The following is a 21,424-nucleotide window of genomic DNA, read 5'->3' on the forward strand; positions in this document are numbered from 1 at the left end:
AGAATCCCTCATTAAACTTGGGGTCCACTCTTTATTGCAGTGAACAAAAGCAATCATTACAGATCATTAATACGCCTGATTCCTGCAGAAGCAAACATGAATCATCTCTGGAGGAAAATGTGACCATTACAGGTCCTCAAGATTTCAAAAGATTACATTCAAATTAACATAAACTCACAATAATAAAAATACCAAAATATAATATAAGGAAACAAACTACATGAAAGAATAATAACTATGAGCAATAATTTTAGGACTTCAATGTCATATATTCAAACTAACAGTTATAAAATATAAAATAATTATTTATGATTCGGTGCCTGTAGCACAGTGGTTATGGCGCTGGCCATATACACGGAGGCTGGTGGGTTCAAACCTGGCCCAGGCCAGCTAAACAACAATGACAACTACTGCAACAACAACAAAATAGCCAGGCATTGCAGTGGGCACCTGTAGTCTCAGCTACTCAGGAGGCTGAGGCAAGAGAATTGCTTAAGCCCAAGAATTAGAGGTTGCTGTGAGCTGTGATGCCACGGCACATTACCGAGGGCAAAAAAGCAAAACTCTGTCTCCAAAAAAAAGAAAAAGATAAATAAATAAATAAACAAAATAAATCCCACCAAAGAGATCCACTATACAGAAAGGGCTGTTGATAAATTCCTCAGAACAGCAAAAGAAGTCAATCAATGGGACAACATTTAGAAAAGGTTAAGAAAAATTAACTGTCAATCTAGAATTGGATACTGACTCCAAGTATCTTTTCAGAATGGCTAAATAAAAACATTTTCAGATAATCAAAAATTGAGTTTATCATCTTTCAATAAAGAGACTTTTACTAAAGAAATTTCTAAATAATATTCTTCAGCAAGAAAAAAATAATTTTGGGCTCAGAGCCTGTAGCTCAGTGAGTAGGGTGCCGGCCACATACACCGAAGCTGGTGGGTTTGAACCTGGGCCGGACCTACTAAACAACAATAACAACTGCAACAAAAAATAGCCGGGTATTGTGGCGGGTGCCTGTAGTCCCAGTTACTGAGGAGGCTGAGGCAAGAGAATCACTTAAGTCCAACAGTCTGAGGTTGCTGTGAGCTGTGACGCCACGGCATGGTACCAAGGGTGATAAAGACTCCGTCTCCAAAAAAAAAAAAAAAGAAAAAAAGATAATAATAATAATAATTTTGGAGGGAGCCAGGTATAGTAGCTCCCACCTATAATCCCAGCACTCTGGGAGGCCGAGGTGGGAGGATCCCTTGAACTTAGGAGTCCTGAGCTATTTCTACTAAAAATAGAAAAATTAGCTGGACATTGTGGTGGGTGCCTGTAGTCCCAGCTACTTGGAAGGCTGAGTCAGGAGGATTACTTAAACCCAGGAGTTTGATGTTGGTGTGAGCTAGACTGATATCATGGTACTCTAGCCTGGGGCAACAGAATGAGACTCTATCTCCAAAAAAAAAAAAAAAAAACAAAAAAATTCCAGAGGGAAGATTGCCAGCACAAGAAGAAAAGGTGAGCAAAAAAATAGAAACAAGATAGTAAATCTAAATGAATTCTGTCTGTATAAAATAATCATGTCTAATTTGGGGAAAAAACATTAGAACTAAAATACTTGACAATGGCAAAGATGAAGTAATCAAAGTTATGGCCTTTTTTTTTTTTTAAACTTTTTATTATTTAGTTTTTTTGTTTTTTGGCCGGGGCTAGGTTTGAACCTGCCACCTCCGGCATATGGGACCGGCGCCCTACTCCTTGAGCCACAGGCGCCACCCAAAGTTATGGCCTTTTTTTTTTTTTTTGTAGAGACAGAGTCTCACTTTATGGCCCTCGGTAGAGTGCCGTGGCATCACACAGCTCACAGCAACCTCCAACTCCTGGGCTTAAGCGATTCTCTTGCCTCAGCCTCCTGAGTAGCTGGGACTACAGGCGCCCGCCATAACGCCCGGCTAGTTTTTGGTTGCAGTTTGGCCGGGGCCGGGTTTGAACCCGTCACCCTCGGTATATGGGGCCGGTACCCTACCAACCGAGCCACAGGCGCCGCCCCAAAGTTATGGCCTTTTAAGGTCTTTGTAATGTCTGCAGGGGAAAGGGATATTAGATGCTGATTAACTTTAGACTTTGCTAATTTATATTAAACTTTCAAGGTTAACTCTATAGAAATAGGATATATAACATCTAAAGCAAAAAAGTTGGAAAAAATGGTATTAAGAAAACAATGAAACAAATTTTAGACCTCAGTCAGTCTAAAGGCAAGAAAGGAGGAAAAAAAAAGTTATGGAAAAAGGACAACAAGAAAACATCAATGTTCTGGCCACACCCACACCAGTCATCCTATCCTAGCTTAGGCCTGCCTCTCTTCTCTGCTTTCATAGGCTTCTTCCAGATTCTGAAAGATTACTCGGTGTGTGTGATGTTATATAGCAGGGTAAGAGAGAGGGTCTGATCTGCAATTTGAGAAAAAGGAACTCTGTACAGCCTATAACAGAAAATTGACACCCAAGGAGATACTAGAACCATCCTTCTTATCAGGAATTTGCCAGTCTTGGGGGAACTCTACATTAGGACTTGGTGAATTCCCAGGGCCATTATAATAGAACCATACTCCAAAGGTCTAATACAAAGTCAGGAATCTGAATGAGGATGGTTCCAGGGGTTGATCCACAAGTCTAAGCTTTACTTGCCAACTTCATCATAGAGATTATGAATGGCAGGCAGAGAAAACCAAGTAATCTTCAGAGTCTCCTCGTGGGTCTAATCAATCAGCCTGATACCCTGGTGTTAACATACCCTAATAGAGGACATGGTGACCCTCTCAGGTGCCTCAATGTTGTACCACACACACAGATTGCTTCGGTTCTGAGCTACTAGCACATCACTTCCTGGAACCCATTGCACGTAGGAGCAGAAGTTGAGGATCATTGTCTTAGAGCAGCTTTCAATATCATACAGATGCAACTGAAGAAAGAAGAAGCAGATAACAGATTTAGAAGGGGATGTATGATTGTTCCCTGATTTGACCATTTCCTAATGATGAAATGTGGTAAGTTAACCCTCCAGTCAGGTACGTGAAGTTTAAAGCTTACTGACCTCCAGCCCTTAATGCTCAGTTGGTATGTCTCGACTCTGGTGAAATAAAGCAAAGATCTACAAATAATGCAAAGATCTACATCCTGGGAATGTAAGTTAGGTGAAGGTCAGACTTTCACACTTGGAATAACTCTGGGCCAGTTGCCAATTTGGATTATAAAAGTAAGCCCACTAGACAAACTAAATGATCTAGAAATCTGTGATGTGGCTTTCACCAAAATGAAAAATTACCAGATTGTCTCTTTGGTGCTACCATACAGGGATGAGAATTAACGAGAGACTAGTAGGACAAGGTCCTCCAGCCAGCTTGGATGCTGCCAGATCTTCTTGGCTGAAAAGCACCGAAGCAGCAGGACTGGGTAAAGGTCAGCTAGGCATGGAGAGGAGCAATGCAGGGCTAAGAACATTTCACGAGGGCATACACTTGTGAATAGTAAGCGAGTAACCAACTTCCAAACCCTTCTCTTGACGTTATTGTTATCATAATACAATCTCCTCAAGAGTAATATAGGATGGGTTGTGATGTTGGCTGCAGAAATGTTCATTCTCCTGTGCCTTCTGCTATGCTAATGGAATGGTAAAGGAATTATGCCTCATCCTGCTCCCCTATAAACCCTGGCAGCAGGTTGTCTCACACCTGCTATGGGCCAGCCAATACCTAAGGCCCTAGTAACCCTTCTTACACGAAGTTTCCGGTCCCTGAAGAGGAGCTTGTGTCCAGTCTCATTAAGTTCCAGCCAATCCACACGGCTCTCATGACTGATGGTGCCAATGTTGTAACCACCAATCAGATCCACTATAGAACAAAGAAGAAAGGGTTTAGAAGAGAGATTCAAGGTCAGGCTCAGTGGCTCACACTTGTTATCCTAGCACTCTGGGAGGCCAAGGTGGATGGACTGCCTGAGTTCAGGAGTTTGAGACCATCCCGAGCAATAATAAGACTCCATCTCTACTAAAAATAGAAAAACTGAGGCAAGAGGATTGCTTGAGCTCAAGAACTTGAGGTTGCTGTGAGATACAATGCCACAGCACTCTAGTCAGGGTGCCAGAGCCAGACTCTGTCTCAAAACAAAAGAGAGGGTGGCGCTCATAGCTCAGTGGGTAGGGCGCTGGCCACATACACCGAGGCTGGCGGGTTTGAACCCAGCAAGGGCCAGCTAAAACAACAACGAAAACTGCAACAAAAAAATAGCCGGGCATTATGGCAGGCGCCTGTAGTTCCAGCTACTTGGGAGGCTGAGGCAAGAGAATCGCTTAAGTCCAGGAGTTTGAGGTTGCTGTTTGAGCGATGACGCCCAGGCAGGGTGACAGCTTGAGTGTCTCAAAATAAAAAAAAAAAAAAAGAGAGAGAGAGAGAGATTGTGCGTGCAGCTCGGCACCCATAGCTCAGTGATTAGGGCGCTAGCCACACACACTGGATCTGGCGGGTTTGAACCCAGCCCAGGCCTGCTAAACAACAATGACAACTACAATAAAAAAAATAGCTAGGCATTGTGGCGGGTGCCTATTCCCAACTGCTTAAGAGGCTGAGGCAAGAGAACTATTTAAGCCCAAGAATTTGAGGTTGCTGTGAGCTGTGATGCCATAGCATTCTACTGAGGACAACATAGTGAATCTCTGTCTCAAACGGTCTGTGAGGCTAGTGAATGATGCCCCATGATTATATCAATATACACAGCTATAATTTAATAAAAAAAAAGTAAATAGAGAGAGATTCACATGCTTCTGTACATAATGTATAAAATCTGGTCTTATAATCTTTTTTTTGTTTTTTGAGACAGAGTCTCACTTTGTTGGCCCCAGTAGAGTGCCATGGTGTCATAGCTCATAGCAATCTCAGAATCCTGGGCTCAAGTGATTCTCTTGCCTCAGCCTCCCATGTAGCTGGGACTATAGGCACCTGCCACAATGCCTCACTATTTTTAGAGACAGGGTCTTGCTATAGCTTAGGCTGGTCTCAAACTCGTGAGCTTAGGTGATCCACCTGCCTCGGCCTCCAAGAGTGCCCGGATTACAGGCGTAAGCCACTGTACCCAGCCCTACGTTTTATAATCTTATGGTGGGGTTTAAGAATATTACATTGATCTAGTGTGTGTCATTGGGGAATGTGAATGGCTAACATATGTAATTTTGCTAGAATGCCTACGAAACTCAAGTCTGTTTCAGAATTATTTAACTCCAGGCTTGGCACGGCTAGCACAGTGGTTACCTACGGTGCCAGCTACATACACTGAGGGTGGTGGGTTTGAACCCGGCCTGGGCTAGCTAAACAACAGTTAAAAACAACTGCAACAAAAAAACAGCCAGGCGTTGTGGCGGATGCCTGCAGTCCCAGCTACTTGGGAGGCTGAGGCAAGAGAATCACGTAAGCCCAAGAGTTTGAGGTTGCTGTGAGCTGTGAAGCCAGGGCATTCTACCGAGGGTGATGTAGTGAGAAACTGTCTCAAAAAAAAAAAAAAAAATTATTTATCTCCAGGCTTGGTGCTCATAGCAAAAAAAAAAAAAAAATTATTTATCTCCAGGCTTGGTGCTCATAACACAGTGGTTATAGCACTAGCTACATATACCAAGGCTGGCAGGTTTGAACCTGGCCTGGGCCAGCTAAACAACAGTGACAACTGCAACAAAAAATAGCTGGGCATTGTTGTGGGTGCCTGTGGTCCCGAGCATTTGAGAAGCTGAGGCAGGAGAATCACTTAAGCCCAAGAGTTTGAGGTTGCTGTGAGCTATAATACCATAGCATTCTACCGAGGGTGATAAAGTGAGACTCTATCTCTAAAAAAAAAAGAGAGAGAAAGAAAAACAAATTACTTTGATGATAATATTTGCTCTAAGGAGTTACCTGCAGGTTTGAGTGGCTATGCTGTAAAAGCACTGAAGAGTGAACAGTGGGGAAGGCACACAGAAAAAATAGAGAAAACCTCTGCCTGGTCAGTGCAGAGAATGAATATTTTAGTTTGGTCTGAATCTTATAGATGACATAAGAAACTATCACATTTAGAGCAGACCCTTTAGGGTTGGCTGAGATGCTTCTGGGGAGTTTCTTGCTTAAAGCCTATTTATAATTCTTTTTTTTTTTTTTTTTGCCTAGTTATAATTCTTACTGATGATACATTATTAATGAGCAATGTGCTGCCTTTGTTATATATGCTTAAGCTAAAGACCAAAGGTCAGCTAATGTCAACTGAAAAGACCAATTTTAAAATGAATCTTCCTTTAACTAAAAAGTAAAATAATAAAGCCATGTTCTAATGTACCAATTATAAGTGGAATCATAGAATTCTAGAGTTGCAAGGACCCTAACTCTGTTCCTTTGAATCCTGAAATTATATACAAAGTTATGTTTGTACCGTATATATTTTTCTGCCAGTGGTCTATGATTTTCATTACTCAAAGGAGTTGGTGAGCCAAAAAGATTTAAAAAACTGTCATTTTACATACACTGAAAATGAGACCAAGAGAGTGAACTAACTTGTCCAAAGTCTTAACAGCTCATTATTGCCACTAGAATTGTAGCCTTCTGGTCTACATTATTATTTCCATTACAGACACCTATTTCTTTCTTTCTTTTTTTTTTTTTGAGATGGTTTTACTATGTCGCCCCTCAGTAGAGTGCTGTGACATCACAGCTCACAGTAACCTCAAACTCCTAGGCTTAAGTGATTCTCTTGCCTCAGCCTCCCAAGTAGCTGGGACTACAGGCACCTACCACAATGCATGGCTATTTTTCAGTTGTAGTTGTCATTGTTGTTTGGCAGGCCCAGGCTGGATTTGAACCTGCCAGCTCTGGTGTATGTGGCTGGCGCCTTAGCTGCTTGAGCTACAGGTGCCAAGCCACGCCTGGCTATTTTGTTATTATAGTTGTCATTGTTGTTTAGCAGGCCCAGGCAGGGTTCAAACCTGCTAGCTACGGTGTATGTGGCTGGTGCCCTAGCTGCTGAGCTACAGGCGCCAAACCCAGATATCTACATTTCTTAGCTCAGCAACCCAATGTGAAATACAATGTTCATGAAATATAAAACTATCTTATGAACAGAACGCTATGGATATGGAAACATGATTTATTTATTTATTTATTTATTTTGGTTTTTGGCCAGGGCTGGGTTTGAACCCACCACCTCTGGCATATGGGACCGGCGCCCTACTCCTTGAGCCACAGGCGCCAACCCTGGAAACATGATTTATGACAAAGATGGCATTACAAATTGGTGAGTGGAGTATGAACTTCCAATAAATGATTAAACATATGGAAAAAAATAAAATTAGATCCCTATTTTGCATTATACAAAAAATTGCAAGTGAAAAGCAAAATATAAAAATGTTCAAATATAGGAGGGACTAGAGAAGGATTTCTTGAATAGGACCTCAAGAATCACAAACTATTTTTTTGATGATAAAATGAACTGTATTAGGCTCAGCACCTGTAGCTCAGTGCCTAGGGCCCCAGCCATATATACCAAGGCTGGCAGGTTTAAACCCAGCCTGGGCCTGCTAAACAACAATGACAACTACAACAACAACTACAACAAAAAAATAGCCAGTCATTGTGGCGGGTGCCTGTAGTCCCAGCTACTTGGGAGGCTGAGGCAAGAGAATCACTTAAGCCCAGGAGTTTGAGGTTGCTGTGAGCTGTGATGCCACAGCACTCTACCAAGGGCAACATAGTGAAACTCTGTCTCAAAAAAAAAAGAAGAAGAACTGTATTAAAATAAAATGTCTGAACACGAAAAGACGCCCAAGAAGAGACAACAAACAAGCCACAGGTTGAGACAACAGATACACAATGCAAATAACCATTAAAGGCTACCCACGCATAAGCAAAAGAACTCCTTCAAATCATAAGGAAGAGAAAACCTGATTTTAAAAATAAGTAAGGGATAGGAACTGGCAAGTCACAGAAGAAATATAAATGGTCAATAAATAAATGAAATTAACACAATGAGATACCATTTCACATTCATCATGAGCCAAATTATGAAGTCAGGCAATTTTAAGTGTTAGAGAAGACACTGAACAATGAGAACTCTAACTGCTGGCGGGAATATAAACTGGTACAACCTCTTTGAAGAGCAATTTGGAAATTTTTAGCAAAGTTGAAGATATACCTCCTCTACAATTTAGCAATTCTATTCTAGGTATAGAACTTACCGAACTGATTACTATAATAGTGAAAAATCAGCAATTCAAATGTCCATCAGTAAGAAATGAAAGATTCAAGGTAAATATAACAAAATGTTAGAATATGACAGAACTGGGTATCAGTTAACAATATCATAATTATTTACAGCTAACATTTATTAAGTGCTTAATATGTACTAGGCATAAATGTATTTCAAATGAGGTACTACCTGTATCCTAATTTTTTTTATTAAATCATAGCTGTGTACATTAATGCTGTATCCTCATTTTTTTATGAGAAAATTGAGATATAGGAAAGTTAAATAACTTACCTAAGAGCACATAAGAAGTAGAGAGGTGAGATGGTTTGACTCCAGAGTTCCATTCTCTTTTTCTTTTTAATTTTTTTGAGATAGTCTTGTTCTTTGCTCCATTGCCCAGGCTAGAGTATAGCAGGATGATCATAGCTAACTGCAACCTTAAACTCAAGTGATCCTGCCTCGGCCTCCCAAGTAGTTGGGACTACAGGTGCACACTACCCCACCTGGCTAATTAAAAAAAATTTTTTTGTAGAGCTGGGTCTCACTACATTGCCCAGTCTAGTCTCAAACTCCTGGCCTCAAGTGATCCTCCTGCCTTGGCTTCCCAAAGTGCTTTGATTACAGATATGAGCCATCATGCCTGGCAACATCTATCTGTTATTAAAATTATGAGAGTCTTACTCACCTATAGCAATAGTTTTAATATCAACAAGGTAAGCCAATTTCTTATTATCTTCCATTCCTCGCTGACACCTCTCATTAATACGGACGCTGAAACATGAAGTATAAAGTAAGGCAAAATGGTCTTAGGTAGTTAGGATGTTTATCAAGGACTGTGAAGTACCATACAGGATAAAGTCTTTTATTTTATTTTATATTTTTTTGTGAGAGAGTCTCACTTTGTCACTCTTGGTAGAGTGCTGTAGCATCATAGCTCACAGCAACCTCAAACTCTTGGGCTCAAGCGATTCTCTTGTCCCAGCCTCCCAAGTAGCTGGGACTTTAGGTGCCTGCCACAACGCCAGGCTATTTTTAGAGATAGGGTCTCGCTCTCAATCAGGCTGGTCTTAAACCTGTGAGCTCAGGCAATCCACCTGCCTCGGCCTCCCACAGTGTTAGGATTACGGGCAAGAGCCACCACACCCGGCCCTAGTATGAAGTTTTTAGATTAACCCAAGGACACAGACTTTAGAATTCAAAATGGAATTTTTTGGGGTTTTAATGGTTTAGAGAATCTTGTGAGGTTACCTGATGAGGTGAGGGTTCATGAATTCAGTGCGTACAGAACCCAAGGTATCATTACTCCCATATTCTACCAGAGTTAGCTCTCCAGCATTGAAGATCATGCATACCTAGGAAAGAATGGGGCTGTTATATGGTGGGAAGGTTGCATGAAGAGTAAGAAAAACAGCAGAGGAGGTATATTGTCAGTTGTAGGAGACACCCACATTTCTTCTTGTTCTGCTCCCCTGCCTATTACATCCTTCCCCTTTCTTTATCTGCTGTCTCCCCATCTCTTTCCACTTGCCATCCTTCTGACACAGAAACTAGGAGGTGGCTAAGCAAGATGGTGATGGTGAATGAAGCTCTACTCACATTTTCATTTTCAAAAAAATATTTCTCATTGCCAGATCCTTGCCAGGCTACCTATAAAGGGGGAGGGAGACAGAAGACGCAACGTGTATCATTTTTTAAGATAACACTTAAAAGAATGACAGAGTGGGAGTCAGAAAAATAATATTTAGGGAGGCTTTGGCACTGTAAAAAAGAGGTGCTATGTCAGGATCTGCCCTATTCCCTATGTTTTTGAGAGAGAGAGCATAAAAACAGTCCAATTATGGTGATTCAAACTCCAGGATTCTAAACCTCCTAGGTTTCCTTCCCTGAAACCAGGGCCCTTACAACAGAATATTAGCACTTCCCATGGAGATCTTACCCCTAGGGACTACTGATCCCAAGAATTAGCAAGCAAAGAAACTACTTCCTCTACCTCCATCTTTGGTTCCTACCTCACTAAGGCGATTAGTATTCAGGTCTCCCAGCAGCAGCGTGTCTGATGTGTGGGCCACCAAGTAACGTTCCTTTCCCAGGATTTTCACCTCTTCTACTTCATAGCCATAGTGAGACTTCAGTACTACTCGGGTGCCTGATGATAGGTTCTTCACAATCACCTTGGTAAGGAACAAGTCTGAGCCCCTTTGGTTTGCCAGCTCAAAAGGGAGATAAGTGTGCTGTGTCCCTTGGCCTTACTTATTTATTTAGAGACAGAGTTTCAATTCTTTTGCCTTAGGCTAGAGTGCCATGGCCTCAGCCATATTCACAGGAACTTCAAACTCCTGGGTTCAAGTGATCCTCCTGCCTCAGCCTCCAGAGTAGCTGGAACTACAGGTACCTACCATAACACCTGGCTAATTTTTCTACTTTTAATTGAGAGGGGGTCACTCTTGCTCAGGCTGGTCTTAAACTCCTGAGCTCAAGTGATTCTCCTGCCTTGGCCTCCCGGAGTGCTAGGATTACAGACACAAGCACCATGCTTGGCCTCACCATCTTAACAGTGCTAGATAAAGCTAATACCTTGTTTCCTCACCTGGCCTAGGATATTGTTGATAATGGTAAAACCTTACACTTACATAGGATTTACTATTTATGAAATACTTTTTTTTTTCTTTTTATAGAGACAGAGTCTCACTTTATTGCCCTTGGTAGAGTGCCATGCCGTCACAGCTCACACCAACCTCCAACCCTTGGGCTTAGGCAATTCTCTTGCCTCAGCCTCCCGAGTAGCAGGGACTACAGGTGCCCACCACAAAGCCTGGTGATTTTTTTGTTGCAGTTTGGCTAGGCTCAGGTTCGAACCCGCCACCCTCAGTATATGGGGCCAGTGCTCTATCTACTGAGCTACAGGCGCCACCCCAGTGTTTTTTTTTTGTTTGTTCTTTTAGAGACAAAGTCTCACTTTATTGCCCTCGGTAGAGTGCTGTGGCATCACAGCTCACACCAACCTACAACTCATGGGCTTAGGCGCTTCTCTTGCCTCAGCCTCCTGAAAGTGCTATAATTCTGAAAGTGCCCTGGGTAAAAACCACTCCTTGTTCCTACAGCTCTTTGTACAAATCTTTATGCCATTTATCTGCATCACTCATTCATTCATTTATTTTTTTTTGGATAGTCTCACTTTAGCACTCTCGATAGAGTGTCATGGTGTCACAGCTCACAGCAACCTCCACTCTTTTTTTTTTTTTTTTTCTTTGACGTTTTTAGCCAGGGCTGGGTTTGAACCTGCCACCTCTGGCATATGGGGCCGGCGCCCTACCCCATTGAGCCACAGGCACCGCCGCAACCTCCACTCTTGAGCTTAGGCGATTCTCTTGCCTCAGCCTCCCGAGTAGCTGGGACTACAGGTGCCCGCCACAAAGCCCAACTATTTTGTTGTTGTTTGGCTGGGCCGAGTTTGAACCTGCCACCCTTGGTATATGGGGCTAGCGCCCTACCCACTAAGCCACAGGCACCGCCCCATTTATTTATTAGAGACGAGGTTTCCCTGTGTTGCTCAGGCTGGCTTCCAATTTCTGGGCTTAAGCAATCCTCCCACCTCAGCCTACACAAGTAGCTAGGACTCCAAGAGCATGCTGTGGCTAATGTTGATATCATTTTTTCTTTGCTGCTGATTTAAGCTAATTTTCTTTTCTTTCTTTTTTTCTTTTTTTTTCATCAGATTCTCATACGATTTTTTTTTTTTTTGAGTTTCACTATGTTGCCCTTGGTAGAGTGCTGTAGTGTCACAGCTCACAGCAACCTCAAACTCTTGGGCTTAAGCGATTCTCTTGCCTCAGTCTCCCAAGTAGCTGGGACTACAGGTGCCCGCCACAACTCTCGGCTATTTTTTGGTTGCAATTGTCATTATTGTTCAGCAGGCCTGGGCCAGGCTGTAACATGCCAGCCTCGGTGCATGTGGCCAGTGCCCTACTCACTGAGCTATGGGCGCCAAGCCTCACAGGAATTTTTTGTCTTTTTCTTTTCCAGTTTGTGGTCAGGGCCGGGTTTGAACCCACCACCCCCAGCATATGGGGCCAGCGCCCTACTTCTTGAGCCACAGGTGCTGCCTTTTTTGGTCTTTTTTAAATACCTGTCTCTCAGGTTATCGAAGCTAATTTTTTGATATGTCTGTGTTCTCTATTATAATGACCTCCTTGACTAAGAGACAATGTCTTACATAATCATTTTTTTTTCTTGGTTGTAGCTGTCATTGTTCTTTGGCAGGCCCAGGCTGGATTCGAACCTGCCAGCTCTGGTGTATATGGCTGGCACCTTAGCCACTTAGTCACTTGAGCCACAGGCGCTGAGCCAACATAATCATTTTTGTATTCTCAATGCCTAACAAGGCTAACCCATAGGCAAGAATGGAGAAATGTGGGCGGTGCCCATGGTTCAGTGGGTAGGGCGCCAGCTCCATATACCAAGGGTGGCAGGTTCGAACCTGGCCCTGGCCAAACTGCAACAAAAAAATAGCCGGGTGTTGTTGCGGGCACCTGTAGTCCCAGCTACTCGGGAGGCTGAGGCAAGAGAATCGTCTAAGCCCAGGAGTTATAGGTTGGTGTGAGTTGTGACACCATGGCACTCTACCCAGGGCAATAAAGTGAGACTCTGTCTCTCTAAAAAAAAAAGAATGGAGAAATGTTTCTGGAGAGAATAAAAGAATGCTATAGTGCCAGCTACTCAATAGACTTAAGCAGGGAGATCACCTGAGCCCAGGAGTTTAAGTTTGCAGTAAGCTATGATGATGTTACTACATTCCAGCCTAGACAACAGAATGAATTTCTGTCACAACCCTTCCCCACAAAGACGAACAAAAAATAAGAATGAAGAAACCAATGAGTAATAAATGGAAGCAAAGAGAGAGGTAGAGAAAAGAGAAAAATGGGCTCAAGAACTGAGAAATTAGCTTGCAATATCATATACAGTGAGCTCAGAGGCCATAAAACAAGAGTTCACGTTTCTAATCCTATTCATGAAATTCCCTAGTTGACAGTGTATAGAAATAAAGTCTTAAACCCGGAAGGCCTAAGTGGGAATTGCTGTACCTCTTAAGCCTGGTACTCAAAACTTGACTAGTCTAAGAAAAAAACAACAAAAACAAAAAACTCTTTTCTTACAACAATCTGGAAGAACTAAACAGGAAGTTGCCAGGGAGTTGCCCTAACACATTCTGTTCCCCAGAACAGCTCTACCAGAGGGATGAAGGTTAAATTTGATGCTTTGTGGCCAAAGACAGGGAAGTATAACGAGGATGAGTGAGCCGCGCGAGGTTTCAGTGCAGTCAAGTATAATTTGCTTACCTGGCTAGGTCCCACATATGTCAGCTCAAATTTGTTCTTATAAATGCTCCTTCGGAGGCAGCAGTCAAACTGTTCCACGCCACCACAAAGTGTGCCCTAGATGGGAAAGTGACAGCATAACAGGTAACACACACGGTACACTGGCATGAGATAATCTCTAGAATCTACAGAAAAGTTGGCAGTAAAAGGGCTAGAAGTTTTTGGAAGTATCAGAAAGAGAAAGGGTACAACCATAGAACTCAATATACAGCACATAATGATGGTATAAGAAGGGAGAAATCAGCCCTGCCATACAACTCTTGGTTCCTCTGGGCATCCAATAAAGTATGTATTTTTCTTTCCAGCCTTTAACCGCAGATTTTAGGTTGGGGTCAAAATGAAATAGGTGATTCTTTAGTGTCAGGGGAGAGTGCCTTTGGAAAAGCAAGATTGTTTTCTAGTTTAAGCAATTCAGAAAGAGATTACTATTAACATACTGCACAGAGTCGTGAGCCATCTCGCTTCCAGGCCAAGGCAGTGATAGTGTATAAGTTGGCAATTTCCTTGGGCTTTGCTTCTTCCCAGATGCTTCTTCGAGGGCTCCAGTTGAGCACCCGAAGTCTGAAATAAAATATGTGGCTTTTAGAAAAGATAGAGGCTGAGGAAAAGAGTGAAAACAAGCTAGTAACTGAAGAAAATTAGTTTTGCTATATTAGAGAAGAAGGGAAATAAAAGAGAACAGACAAGCTAGGTAGTCTAGCAGGAGAAGCCAAAAGATGCCAAGGAAGTAAGTTGGGAAAATCAATGCAAAAGTAAAATGCATGAAAATTAATAGGATTTACTATTTTCAGCTGGATAAAAAAGAGTGATGGGAGTAGAGAAAACAAAAGATAAAGACAAGTGAAAAGGCTCAGAGCCAGTAGCACAGTGGTTACGGCGTGGCCACATGCACCGAGGCCAGCTAAACAACAATGACAACTGCAACAACAACAACAAAAAAATAGCTGGGCGTATGGCAGGCACCTGTAGTCCCAGCTACTTGGGAGGCTGAGGCAAGAGAATCGCTTACACCCATGAGTTTGAGGTTGCTGTGAGCTGTGACACTACGGCACTCTACCTAGGGCAATAGCTTGAGACTCTGTCTCAAAAAAGAAAAAAGACAAGTGATTAAAAATGAGCTGCGAAGAGCACTGAAATATGGAAAAAGAAAAGAGAAATGGTAGGCATCAGCGAAGAAAGAAAGGGACATGAGGAGACACATAAGATTGAAGGGGACAGAAAGACAGAACTGACCAATTTGGGATTAAACACTTTCCAAAGAAGAGATAGGACCCAGACCCTAACATTACAGCATATATTATGCACCAGCTGCTAATTAATCTAGGCACTGGAGATAAAAAGATGAATAATAAGCCCACTTTTCTTTCTTTTTTTTTTTTTGGACAGAGTCTCACTATGTCGCTCTCAATAGAGTGTCATGGCATCACAGCTCACAGCAACCTCCAACTCTTGGGCTTAAGCGATTCTCTTGCTTCAGCCTCCAATGTAGCTGGACTACAGGCACCCACCACAACACCCGGCTATTTTTTGTTGCAGTTGTGATGGTTGTTTTTTAGCTGGTTCTGGCTGGGTTCAAACCTGCCAGCCTCAGTGTATGTGGCTGGTGCCTTAACCACTGTGCTACGGCGCTGAGCCATAAGCCCACTTTTCAAGGACTCTTCAATTTAGTCAGATAGATAAAGACAACAAACTATAATATAAAGTGATATACTCTAAACCAGTGGTCTCAAAGGGCAATGGGAACACAAAGTGGAGAGGAATTCTGCAGAAGCCCAGGGAGAGACAGAAAGGCATAGTACATTCTAGAACTGCCAGAGTACTAATGGATAGTGGAAGCAGGAAGAAGAAAGTGCATGAATTATAATCTGAGAAACTTTTTCTTTTCTTTCTTTCTTTTTTTTTTTGAGACAGAGTCTCACTTTGTCACCCTCAGTAGAGGGCTGTGGCGTCACAGCTCACAGCAACCTCCAGCTGGGATCACAGGCACCTGCCACAATGCCCAGGTGTTTTTTTTTCTTGTTGTTGCAGTTTGGCCGGAGCTGGGTTTGAACCCGCCATCCTTATGGAGTTGGCGCCCTACTCACTAGCCACAGGCACTGCCCCTGATAAACTTTTTCGAAATACACTTGCTTCTGGTCCAGTCTCCCACTCTGGCTCAGAATAATTTGGCTAAAGCACAGGATGTTCATAGGGAAAGTAGTCAGAAGATGCAACTGGAAAGGGACCCACCTGTCATAACTTCCCAGCACGACAGACTGGCCCCCAGGACTTGCTGCAGCTGTGGTGAACTCCCGCTCCTGAGGGTCACGACTATAATCAAAAGTTTGTAGCACATGGCCTTCCTTTCCATAGGCTATAATCCTCCTATCACAGCCTGCAGCCACGATGCTGGTGGCTGCCCAAGCCAAAGCATATGGTGGGCATGGGTGGTTAACCAACTTCCCCTAAGACAAAAGTAGAAGGTTTCAATCACTGACTGAAGACTTTACCCTAGAAATTCCTCATTTCCAACACCCGATACACCCCCCTGACCATTCTACCATTCAGAAATCTTTCCCCCAACATTTTCTCATCCTAACACATATACTAATCCTGAAGCTTTCACAAATTATCTTTCTGTCTCACACTCACACATGCCAAAAGCACACATTGACCTTGTGCTCTAGAAAAACCTCAAAATATTTATGTGTTGGACATCTTTAATATGCACCTAGTAAGACTCCCCAAAAAGAGATGTCCTACAAAACAACCAATACTGTCTAGGCCCACAGAGAGCACAGAGGTCCTTTATTATTGTTTTTTTTTTTTTTTTCCCAGGAGGACTAAATTTAATTACTATACAAGTAATTCTTAATGTAAAATGATTCAAACAATATAGAATTATATAGAGTAAAACATGAAAGTTTCCTTTTTTTTTTTTTTTTTTGGTTTTTGGCCAGGGCTAGGTTTGAACCTGCCACCTCCAGCATGTGGGACCGGCGCCCTACTCCTTGAGCCACAGGCGCCACTGAAAGTTTCCTTTTATTCCCCCATCTTTTCCCTTTCCCCACTCCAGAGTAAACTCCTTTTTTTCTATGAATTTATATATTATTTTACATAAATGGGAATAATTTCCACTTTGCATTCCTCTCAGAATCTTTATTTCTCTTTGTCTCAAGGTGCTTTCACCCCTTCCCTAAAAACCACATATAGAAAGCTCCAGCCTCCTAAACACAAGTTCTCTCTGTGGCTTCTTCCAGCATTCTCTCCCCCTGGTGTCTCACTCCTCTGGCCTCCTCCCCTAGGACTACATCTAAAGTCTTAGATGTCCAATCTCCTGTAGGAGGCCTCCTGGAATTTCCTTATCCCCTATCCCACAGTGTCCCTTATTCATACCTGTGACTCTCCAGAGCCTTCATCATCGAAGAAATACCTAACAATGGTACCATCTGCATGACCGGAGAGAATTCCTTTCCCAGAGCAACTAAAAATAGGGGAAAAGGAGAAAAGACGAGAAATACAGGAAGAAATAAAAGTATTCTATCTCACCAAGAATAGAATACTGTCAAACACAACTGTCTGTGTTTCCTGCTAATAGTCCTCCCAATCTTTCATACTACAGTCTTCCAGTTCAGACTTTCCCCCAGCTTTTTCCATTTCTGTTGTGTTGTTATTGCTGTTAGTTTTTGTTTTTGTTTTGAGACAGAATCTCACTGTGTCACCCTGGGAGTGCTGTGGCATCACTGCTTACAGCAACTTCAAACTTTTGGGCTCAAGCGATCCTCCTGCCTCAGCCTTCAGAGTAGCTGGGACTATAGGCACCTGCCACGACACCCATCTAGTTTTTTTTTTTTTTTTTGAGACAAAGTCTCATTATGTCACCCTTGGTAAAGTACTCTGGCATCACATCTCACAGTAACCTCAAACTTTTGGGCTTAAGCAATTCTCTTGCCTCAGCCTCCCAAATGGCTGGGACTATAGGCTTCTGCCATAATGCCTGGCTATTTTTTTTGTTGTTGTTGTCATTGTTTAGCAGGCCTGGGCTGGGTTTGAACCTACCAGCCCCAGCATTACAAGGCTGGCACCCTAACCACTCAGCTACAGGTGCCGAGCCCCGGCTAGACTTTTCTATTTTTTAGTATGGGGTCTCACTCTTGGTCAGATTGGTCTTCAACTCCTGAGCTCAAGCAACCCACACACCCCCACCCTTGGCCTCCCAGAGTGTTAGGGTTACAGGTGTGAGCCACCATAATGCCTGGTCCCACAGCCTTTTCCTTATATTTCTAAGCTTTTTATTTCTTTTTTTTTTTTTTTTTGAGACAGAGTCTTAGTTGGTCACCCTCGTTAGAGTAATGTGGTATCTTAGCTCACAGCAACTTCAAACTCTTAGGCTCAAGTGATCCTCTTGCCTCAGCTTCCCAAGTAGCTGGGACTATAGGCACCAGCCACAACGCCTGGCTATTTTATTAGAGGTGGGATCTAGCTCTGGCTCAGGCTGGTCTCAAACCTGTGAGTTCAGGCAATCCCCCCGCCTTGGCCTCTCAAGTGCTGGGATTACAGGTGTGAGCCACAATGTCCAGCCTATTTCTAAGCTCTTGTGATACTACTCTTCCTTACTCACTTTGTTGTCAGTGATACCACGTAAGAATCAGTCCCATAGATGGTAGATGATTTATTAGTTTTGGTGTTTGCTAAACGAACCTGAAAATGGGAGAGTGAATACAAATCTGTGGTTAGGCTATTTTAAATTTTATCCAGGTCCAAAGAAAAACAGAAACCCCCCCTCATAAAACTGGTATACAACTAGATCCTAAAAGAGAAGAGGAACCATATTCCTCTCTTCAGAACCATCATCCCCATCCAATAGCTCTCCTGTGTTTCCCTTCTCTCTTTTACCTTCCCTTCAGCCAATCCAAAGACAATGATGTACTCTGCGGGCCACTGCAGGCAAGTAACAGCACTCTGTATGAAAGAAATGATGAAAAGGATTAACCCCATCTGTGTGGGGTAGCATGTTTATAACAACCTGAATACTTCCCACCCCAGTCTCCTCTAGGGAAGGATAGGAGGAGATACAACTGGGCTCTAAGGAGGAAAGATGACAAAGAACAGCCAGGCAGCTCCATCCTTGCAGTGGGAAAGGTCAGATTCAGATGTTAGAAAATAGAAGGTTCTCCTTAGTTAAGTAACACAAGAATGGAAAAGCAAGCATCTAATGTTCTAAATACTAATATGAAACCAGTAGATGAACAACCACATACCCACATGAGAGAAAAACACAATTAAATTCAAGTGTGGGGGGAGCAGGGAAGGGAGAAGGCAGGGAGGGGGTTTGGTAAGTTCTCACCTCACAGGCACAAAATAAGGATATAGGTATATGGAATCCCTCCTGGTGAAGAGCTCAACTACAATGTGGACTTTACCTAACAAATGCAAACAATGTAACCTAATCCCTTATACTCTCATATTAATCTAAAATTAAATTAATTAATTAATTAAAAAAAAAGAAAATACAACTCCTAGTTGCATTTATAAGAAGACACATTGATACATGTTTGCTCATCTTAAACTCCCAGGGACTGGTCTGAACTTTACCGTCTGGATGAACTTGTTACAGATGACTTTCTTGTCACCCCTGCCAAATAAAAGGAGGGAAAGCATATTAAAAACCACTTATATAAATTAATTACTTAAAATGATGCTGAGGGAAGGGAAACAAGAGCAGACATCTTCCCTGGCCCACTAGTGTTTCCTACAACTCTGCAAGAGCCCTGAAAGGAGGCATACAAGGGAGCCTGAGTAGCTTTGGAACAAAGCAAAGATGCAATATCATTCTGGGCCTCTTGTTGACCTTAGACTGTTTCTTCCAGGAATAGGACTGCAGAACACATAAGATAGGCAAAGGTAAAGAAGTAACAAAAGCAGTCTCCAGAAACTCTTGTCTTCCATGCCCATACTTGGCTCTTCTTCCTATTTTCCCTCCCCAGTAAGACATTTCCCTTGCCTTCCCCTTTTCTCTAGGCCATCCCATCTCCCAATCTCTATCCTCACCAATCTTCTCCAATCTTGTAGACATAGATGATGTTGTCAGTCTGTCCTATAGCAATTTTAGTGGAATCAGGAGAAAAAGCCATTCCCTTCACCATATAGCTCTTCCTGCCATACTAAGAGTTAAAAAAAAAAAGAAAAGAAAAACAAGTAATGAGTACACATGAAAAAGAAAATAGAGAAAAGGTACATGTGTGTTCTAATGAGCTAGAGGAATTGATAAAAAGTGGAGATATGCAATTTCCTACATTAATAGCTAGGAGGCAGGCTCCCAGGTTCATAAAGCCCTATCAACATGGTAGACATGAATACTCTCTTCACCTTCATGTCTGCTGGTTTGGTGGAAAATTTATCTCTCCGTTCTCCATGTTCATCATACAGCAGTACTACTCGATCTACTGTGCAGACAGCAAACTTGGCATTGTTCTGGGACCAAGCCATACAGGTCACCTTTGCAGCTCCATCCTGCAGAGGCAAAGGAGTAAAAATAAAGCCAAGTGCTGGTCTAGAGTACCAAAAACATTTCTAGTTCCATTATTTCTAGTGTGATTTTGGTCAATTTTCCTCCAGTCATGGTCCTATCTTCAAAGCAGAGATGGCTATGTGAATGTGAGAACAACACACTTCTAGAGACCCATTATGCAAATGCACTAAGAGGCAATGCACCAAATCCCTGCAATGGCCTCTTTGTTCCCTCATATCCCAGGTTTGCTACTAAAATAAATTCAATTGGTCTGATAAGTTTTGGTCTTTAGCCATTCATTCAATTAATTTTTTTGAGCACCTAAGAAAGGCACTTGGCTAGAGGCTGAAAGAGAGACAAAGAGCAAAACACAGATGCTGTTCCAGATCTAATAAGATGGTGCAAAATTGAAAGAGCCCCATAAGAAAAGTATGTACAAAGTGCTGTAATAGTTTGGGGGAAATCTGAGATAATTTTATGCTAAAATGATCAAAATTAAGCTTTGAAGAATGGATGCAGTTGAGTGGTAAATTATTTGAGATGGAAGGAATGGCACAAGAAGAGGGAAGTTTGGGTCAAGAAACAGTAATTTAGTTTAGCTGAAGCCACTCTGAAAATAGAATAGAGGAGGGGCCAACTTAGAAGGGTATTTGGACTGGGCACCTGTATGTAGCTCAGTGGTTAGGGCGCCATCCATATACACCGGGGCTGGCGGGTTCAAACCCAGCTAAAAAATAGTGACAACTGCAACAAAAAAATAGCCAGGCATTATAGCAGGCACCTGTAGTCCCAGCTACTTGGGAGGTTGAGGCAAGAGAATAGCTTAAGCCCAAGAGTTGGAGGTTACTGTGAGTTATGATGCCATAGCACTCTACCAAGGGTGACAAAGTGAGATTCTATCTCAAAAAAAAAAAAAAAAGGGTCTTTGATGCTAAATACTTGGTCTTATTGGCAGGAAAGGGAAAGAAAGTGAAAGTTCTGGAATTGGGAGTAAAATAAGGAGACTTAGGATAAACGATGCTTTTTCTTTGAGACAAGACCCTCATGTCACCCTCAGTAGAGTGCTGTGGTGTCACAGCTCACAGCAACCTCAAACTCTTGGCCTTAAGCAATTCTCTTGCCTTAGCTTCCCAAGTAGCTGGGACTACAGGCACCTGCCACAATGCCTGGCTATTTTTTTTGTTGTAGTTGTTTATGCCAGAGCAGGGTTTGAACCCGCCACCCTCGGTGTATGTGGCTGGTGCAGTAACCACTGTGCTATGGGTGCCAAGCCAATCTTTTTTTTTTTTTTTTGTAGTTTTTGGCTGGGGCTGGGTTTG

At 42.5% G+C, this 21,424-nt stretch overlaps 1 protein-coding gene across 3 annotated transcripts in view; it reads right to left on the bottom strand.

The window, feature by feature from the left end:
- Positions 1-21,424, bottom strand: part of IFT172 (intraflagellar transport 172) — a 48,750-nt gene that overhangs the window by 24,549 nt on the left and 2,777 nt on the right. For all 3 annotated transcript variants that reach the window (XR_008379561.1, XM_053588435.1, XM_053588436.1), the window contains exons 2-16: positions 19,964-20,107; positions 19,646-19,758; positions 19,190-19,229; positions 18,491-18,556; positions 18,216-18,295; positions 16,991-17,078; positions 15,845-16,059; positions 14,053-14,176; positions 13,577-13,672; positions 10,250-10,411; positions 9,837-9,887; positions 9,489-9,592; positions 8,926-9,011; positions 3,765-3,877; positions 2,782-2,949 (exon numbers count right to left, since the gene is read on the bottom strand). Coding sequence is in view for 2 of the 3 variants with exons in the window: in XM_053588435.1 (XP_053444410.1) it covers positions 2,782-2,949; positions 3,765-3,877; positions 8,926-9,011; positions 9,489-9,592; positions 9,837-9,887; positions 10,250-10,411; positions 13,577-13,672; positions 14,053-14,176; positions 15,845-16,059; positions 16,991-17,078; positions 18,216-18,295; positions 18,491-18,556; positions 19,190-19,229; positions 19,646-19,758; positions 19,964-20,107 (1,650 nt within the window). In the remaining variant the exon portion in view is untranslated. The remainder of the gene's footprint in view (positions 1-2,781; positions 2,950-3,764; positions 3,878-8,925; positions 9,012-9,488; positions 9,593-9,836; positions 9,888-10,249; positions 10,412-13,576; positions 13,673-14,052; positions 14,177-15,844; positions 16,060-16,990; positions 17,079-18,215; positions 18,296-18,490; positions 18,557-19,189; positions 19,230-19,645; positions 19,759-19,963; positions 20,108-21,424) is intronic.

This window comes from Nycticebus coucang, chromosome 4 (genome assembly GCF_027406575.1).
Source record: "Nycticebus coucang isolate mNycCou1 chromosome 4, mNycCou1.pri, whole genome shotgun sequence".
In the NCBI taxonomy this organism is placed as follows: domain Eukaryota; kingdom Metazoa; phylum Chordata; class Mammalia; order Primates; family Lorisidae; genus Nycticebus; species Nycticebus coucang.